The sequence below is a fragment of the Gossypium hirsutum genome, chromosome D04 (genome assembly GCF_007990345.1).
Source record: "Gossypium hirsutum isolate 1008001.06 chromosome D04, Gossypium_hirsutum_v2.1, whole genome shotgun sequence".
NCBI classification, from domain to species: domain Eukaryota; kingdom Viridiplantae; phylum Streptophyta; class Magnoliopsida; order Malvales; family Malvaceae; genus Gossypium; species Gossypium hirsutum.
Genome location: NC_053440.1, coordinates 41,720,508 through 41,727,612, shown reverse-complemented (window position 1 = coordinate 41,727,612; position 7,105 = coordinate 41,720,508). Strand labels below are relative to the sequence as shown.

The following is a 7,105-nucleotide window of genomic DNA, read 5'->3' as shown; positions in this document are numbered from 1 at the left end:
TATTCGAGAACGGCTTGACCGGAGGGATGCAAATTTTGCTTGGTGGGATCGATTTCCTTCTTTCTCTTTGAAACACTTGCCTCATTTGATTTCGGATCATCGCGGGCAAAAACGGCATTTGTGCACTAAACTTACGGCTCTTGATATGATGAATTAGACTGAAAATAATTTATGGACCTTCTGATTGCACGATTGGAGATGAATTTGGAGATCGATAAGGTGGAGCTATATTGGGAACAACAAGCTCATGCAAATTGGTTAAAAATGGGAGATCGCAGCACGAGTTATTTCCATCGGTTTTTAACATAGCTTAGGAGGGCTAATAAAGTTTATTGTCTGATTATGGAGGATAAAAACTTGGTCTGTAAGGATGAGGGATTGTTTGATGTTGTTACTACGTATTTCAAGAATCTATTCACATCTCAGAGTCCTTATTGGCACCCTTCAGACATGATGACATTTTTTAGGCTTTAAAGGTTCAAGCTCCGACCAAGGCCTTGGGTCTGGATGGGTTTCTAGTGTTGTTCTATTAAAAGTACTGGCATATTTTTTGTCATGATATTGGTGCTTATTGTCTTGTTGTTTTAAATAGTGGTACGTTTCTTGCCGATATCAATGTAACCATTATTGTGCTTATTCCTAAAATTGCAAATCCTATGAGAATGCATTAGTTTCTCCTTATTAGCCTCTGTTCGGTCCTATATAAGATTATTTCAAAGGTAGTGGTAAATATATTTCAAATGGTTTTGCACTTGTATGTGGGTAAGGCTTAGAGTGCTTTTGTTCCTAGTCATCTGATTATGGATAATATAATTTTGGCATATGAGATCTTTGCTTAATTTCAGCATCAGAGAATGGGTTTGAAGGAGGGGATCCGGGGAGGCCACCAAAGGAGGGGCTTTGGTGTTGAAACAAATTTTGGAAGAATATGAGCATTCCTCAAGTTAATGTGTGAATTTTGATAAGCCCGTGCTCTATTTTAGCTCTAACGTTGAGGAGTCTCTAAGGGCTCAAAATTTCGACCTCTTTAGGGGTTTGAATATCTATTGAGCCAGAGAGGTATTTGGGCCTGCCGAATATTGTTGGGAGGAATAGAAAGAGGGAATTTCAACACTTAAAGGACTATTTGCGTAGTAGGATAGAGAGCTGATGCATTCGGCCCTGGTCTCAAGGTGGAAGGAGGTCTTTATTAAGAGCGTTCTGCAGGCTATTCCTACTTTTGCAATGTTGTGTTTTTTTATTACCCATTTCATTTTGTTTAGATTTGGAAAAAAATTATTAGTTGGTTTTTGGGGGCAGGGGCATCCATTGGTGTGACTAGTCCATTTTATGTTGTTCTAAGGAATCTGGTGGGATGGGTTTCAGGAAGTTAGCTCAGTTTAATGTTGCTCTTTTGACTAAGAAAGGTTAGCGTTTAGTTCACAATCCCAACTCATTGGTTGTGCGTGTTCTTAACCATAAGTATTATCCGCATTGTGATTTCCTAAATTTCTGGTTGGAATCTTACTCTTCTTACTTTTAGAAGAGCATATGGGATGTGAACGGCCTGTTGAATTCGAGTCTGAGCTGGTGCATGGATACAAGCTCCCATATCTGAGTCTGGGATGATGCATGGATTCCCAGGATACCTGGTTGTAGATTACAGATTCAAGATATTAATTCGCCTAATATGCTAGTTGCTGAGTTTATTAATCATGATACAAGATAATGAAATGAGGCGCTGCTTACCAATGTGTTGGGTAGTGACATTGTGGATAAGGTCCTCCACATTCCTCTTGCACTAGATGCACATGATGATACTATGGTTTGTGGGGAGAAAGTTATGGGTGAGTTCTCGGTTCATAGCGTTTATCGCCTACTCCTTTGATCTACCTTTTCTAGTGTTTATGATATTTATAAACCATTATTTGCCAGATTATGGAAACTATAACACCAATCACAGATAAAAATTACAACATGGCAAATTTTTCAAAATTTTCTCCCTAGTTTTTCTAATCTATACAATCGATGGTTGCGATCTGATGCTTATTGCCCTTGGTGCTTAGCAGCTACTGAAACTCTGGAGCACATCTTCCATGACTGTCCCTCCAACGCTAGTATCTGGGTGGACCTGCAAATCACATGGCCTAGTGAGATTTCAGATTCCTGTTTGCAGGACTGGTTGTTTTACATTGTCCAAGTTTTCCCAATCACACTTTCCAGAAAGGTAGGGTGTGCCCTCTGGTTTATTTGGAATGCTTGGAATCAACATGTGCATAATAATGCTATTATACAGATGCATGTTCTAATCCAAAGGGTTGAACCTTACCTCCTAGAATTAGATGTGGTTTACGAGAAACTACCTGGGCGTCTGATTGGGCCTGAGCGGTGGCGGTCTCCGGATGGATGCTATCTGAAGATAAACTTTGATGCGGCTTTTCATTCACCTTCTAGAACATCCTGCGCTGGAGTTGTTATTTGAAATCGCCAAGGAACAGTTTTGGGTTCTCACCAGGTGGTAAGCAAAAACATACCTTCGATTTTTGCTGTTGAAGCCATTGCTTACCTTCAGGTGGTCCGCTTGGGCCTGGCTCTCAAGTTTTCAGATGTGGTTGTTGAAGGTGACACCCTTACGGTAATTCAAAAGGCCAACTCCCTTCGGTCTGATACGTCAATCCTTGGCGCCTATATCCGAGAAATCAAGCGCTGGGCAGGTTTTTTTTACCAATGTGAATTTTGACATGTCCTTCGTACAGGAACCACAGTGGTCGATTTGTTGGCAAAGGAAGGATTGAAGGCTAGGTTGGACTTTTACCTGTGTGGGCGTGTTCCCGATTTTGTGCAGCAAACGGTGGAGTGTGATCGCCATGCTGTTTTGTGAGGGGATTGAAAGGGAAGTAGTGAGGATCTGGGGGGCACGTTTCTTTGGGGTTTCTTTGGTCTTATGGGATTGATTGGGGTTTTGGCTGACTTTTTGGTAGGTTTGTGTTGGAACGCCAGCACCCCTACGGCACAGCGAAAAATTAAAACATTCGGCAATCCTAACCATGGATCCATGTGTGAGGAACGTGTAATAGCTCGAATTTGGGGCTAGTCAGAACAATGGTTTCGGGACCACAAATTCGACTACGAAAAATTTATTTTTATTATATTTTTATGGTCTACGATTTTACAAAATAAATTCGTAAAAATTTTGTTTAAAAATTTCGACGTTTGGGTACTCAATTTAGCCAAAAGGATTAAATTGTAAAAAGTGCAAAAGTTGAGTTCTACATGTTAGAAGTGTCCAATTGTTATGAAATTTTAAATTGGAGGTCCTTAAATGGTAATTAGACCATTGGTTAAATTTTGGACAAAAATGGACATGAGCTAAGTGAAATAGGAAATTTTAAGTTAGGGACATTTTGGTAATTTGGTAATTAAAAAGTATTAAAAAGACAAAATAGGCCAAAAATCATCATCTTCAACCTCATGGCCGAAATTAGCAAGGGGGAAGCCATGGTTAGGGTTTTCAAGCTTCCAAGCTCGATTGTAAGTCCGTTCTAACCCCTTTTTTAATGTTCTTTACGTTTTTTGAGTCCTAGTAACTTGATTTAGCTTATTCTATCAATAATTTAACCTAGGGTTTATATTTGGAAAAAATACCCATAGGTGAAATGTGTTTATTTTGATGTTTTATGGTAGAATATGAAGCTATAAATTATGTTAAACAACTTTTACTAAGCTATTTTAAGTGAAAACGAGTAAAACGACATAATTGGTAAAAATACCTAATGTTCATAAGTAAGTGTTAGAGTGGGAATTTGATGTTGCCATAGAAGGGAAAAATGTTCATCATGTCATAAAACATAAGAGTAAGAGATGAAGTTTAATTTTCGAGATTTGGGGCAAAAGTGTAAATATGCAAAAGTTTAGGGGCAAAATCATAATTTTGCCAAAGTTCGAGTCAATGACTGTTTTGATGAATGTGAGTGTTAAATAAGTTAAATGTGTCATTATAAATCAAGAAAGACAAAGAATTGACTTTGATTAGTGAAAAAGAAAAGTGAGAAAAAGTGAGAAATTCTCAGTTGAACTTTCGGAATAAACAGGGATACAAATGAAGTGACAGAAATGATCACATGTGTGGCACGGACTGTGTGTAGGCCACTATATGAAAGTGAAAGTGATGGTCACGTGTGTAGTACTATGTGCAGGCTACTATGCGTACCGGATAGCTTCGATCACGTGTGTAGTACTATGTGCAGGCTACTACGTGTATCGGATAGTGATGGTCACATGTGTAGTACTATGTGTAGGCTGCTATGTGAACCGGTATCATTAATTATAAGGTGGTTGCTATGTGCTGATCCCACCGGATATCATTGATTACAAAGGGTGGTTGCTGTGTGCTGAATCCACTGTGTATCTGTTATTATTCTGAAGTGTTCATCGAGAAATTGACTAAGTGAAAATACATGAGATCATGTAACGATTAAGTGTAATTGAATAATGAATATATGTGTGGAATTGAATATTGACTTGAAAATGACAAAGTGAATTTTGAATTAAATAGTGATTGAAATTGAAAAAGTGAAATTATGAAAAAGTAGAATTAGCAACAAAATAGTTTTGGACAGCAACAATCATGTGACTTTGAAAAATCACCAAAAGTGTTGGAAATAGAATTAGAGAGTGAATAAAAAATGAAATGAAAGCTTAGTGAGTCTATTTTTACATAAAAGAAACAGAGCGAGCAAAAGAGTTATATATTTTGAGATATTTGAATTTTTGTGAGACAGGGACAGATTGATTTCGGAATCCCCTGTTCTGATTTTGTAAAATCATTAAAAATTGTAAAAAAATAATTATGAATTATAATTTATATTCTTAGAATACTTAATGAGTTTATTTTCAAGAAAAACAAACAAGAACACCATTTTAATTCTGTACAATGAGATAATTCATTTTTAGTAAAGAGTGGTCAGAACTATCAGACTGCATAACAGGGTAAACTTTAAAGAATAAACTGTACTATTTGGCCAAACCAAAAATTCTGAAAATTTTATGGTAAGAATATATGTGAGTCTAGTTTCAGAGAAAATTAACGGTTTTTAATTTGGAGTTCTGTAGCTCTAGATAAAAATAATTTAGTGATACTGACTCGGATAGACAGCTTTGAATATACATAAGGGTGAATAAAGAAACTATAGAAAATGTTATTTCTAAGAGTGTTAAGTACACTAAGGATGTGGAATGGAGAGGAGGAGGAGGAAAATTAAATATATATATATGAATGATTTATGTATAATTGGTTATATGATCGATTATAATTGATAAACGTGGAAATAGAAATGATGCTTACATTTGTATATTATTGATCATGGTTTAAGCTCATATTGGAAAATAAAGTTTCATAGTATGTATGTATGGTATATTTGGTATATGATTTGGTATGAAGTAAGGCCATGAATGGTATATGGATTAAATGCACTAGCTTGCGACTATGGTTAAGTGTAATGTTTATATATTGTGTGTTATGCATAGGAAACGGGAGTGGAAAGGAAATGAAATACTAAGTTCATGCTTGAAGTGTAAATGACGCAAAAAGGGGTCGTTAAGTTAAACGATAAATATGTATTAGTATTGAACTTAATGAAATTGAATTGTACATGAATTAAATGGAAATTGCAAATGATTTGATTTGAATTAAATGAATTATTGTGGTATTGAAATGTATATTGGATTGAGAAATTGAATTGAATCATGAACATGAGAATCATGAATTAAATGAAATGGAAATGAACTATTGAATTGCATGAGTATGTATTGGGTCTCAGAAGCCCTATTTGTTACAAATATAGTATTTTGAAGTTATAATGTGAAGATTTATAAAAGCATGTTAAAAATTTGAAGAGTTTAAATTTGAATGAAATTTTATAACTCGGTTTAACATGTTTATAAATGTATGTGTTCTGGTAATGTCTCGTACCCTATTCTAGTGTCGAATACGGGTAAGGGGTGTTACAGAACGAATCGGGGTGAAATAAAGGTTTCGAAATTATCGAATCTTTATTCTGAGTAGACAGCAACGCCTCAGCAATGAGTAATCTGATCTACTATCGAACCAAGCCGCAATCTATCGTGACTCCAGCCTCTACGTAATCTACCCAGTTGACAATGAACGGAAGGAATCCCCAAAACTGTTTTGGAAAGAAACTTTGCTTTGACGGCTGTTAGACCCCAAGCAAAGAAAAAACGGGATTTTTATATCTATTTTTAGGGTTTTTAGAAATTAAATAAATATAACTATATTTTAAACCAAAAATTATAATTACATTAATTATAATAATAATTTTGGTAAACTATATATTTATTTGAATTTATATACTAACCAAATTCATGTTCTCATTATGCGTACAACAACCTTGTACATAATGTGTTCGATATTTGATTATCCAATTAAATTAATTCTATAATTAATTTAATTCAAGCAACAACCAAACACAATACCAACTATGTTTTATTCCGTTCATTCAACTATAGGGTGTGACCCTGTAGGTTCTTGTAACGTTAGCAGTAATATTAAAACGATTCCAATGTTACAAATAATGAGTGGCACCTAGCAATGCATCATTGCTACCTAAGTCACAAGAAATTATGATTCGACATAACCTTTTTATGAATAACCTTTCATGCAATAATCCTTAAGTCCTCTATCCCTAGATTGGACACAAGTCATGGAATAGTCACACTTGCATAGTCCATTCCATGTTCCTTGATATCTTAAGTAGACTATGATATACAAATAAGTATGACATCTCATGTCAGCTTATTTGAGCATGGCCATGCATTTCTAGTATCACTTAATCAAGTGGCCTAATATATTACTCCCATTATGTAGGAGGGACTTATCCTATATCGATCAACCATATCCCTCTACATAGATCGTGATATATCCAACATCAGCCTTTATAGAACAACCAGTTACGGTGTACGTTTGACTGTATCAAAATATACAACTCACGATGTTGGGATTATGATGATCTCAAGTCTGAGGATTATATACATATTAATCACTATGAGTAATGTTGTGACAATTACATAATAATCCAAGAAACATACTCATAACGGGTCAGTCCAATAT

The 7,105-nt window shown here is 35.6% G+C and overlaps 1 protein-coding gene and 1 long non-coding RNA gene across 2 annotated transcripts; one reads left to right on the top strand and one right to left on the bottom strand.

Annotated features, from left to right (window-relative positions):
- Positions 1-1,659: 1,659 nt before the first annotated feature.
- LOC107899468 (uncharacterized) lies at positions 1,660-2,516 on the bottom strand. The gene is made up of 2 exons (XR_001684692.2): positions 2,343-2,516; positions 1,660-2,110 (listed from the first exon to the last, which is right to left on the bottom strand). It is a non-coding gene; the product is annotated as an uncharacterized lncRNA (long non-coding RNA).
- LOC121216031 (uncharacterized) lies at positions 1,685-2,461 on the top strand. The gene is made up of 2 exons (XM_041091182.1): positions 1,685-1,826; positions 2,049-2,461. Exons 1-2 carry the CDS (start codon positions 1,802-1,804, stop codon positions 2,459-2,461), a joined length of 438 nt encoding a protein of 145 aa, XP_040947116.1. The 5' UTR covers positions 1,685-1,801.
- Positions 2,517-7,105: the final 4,589 nt, after the last annotated feature.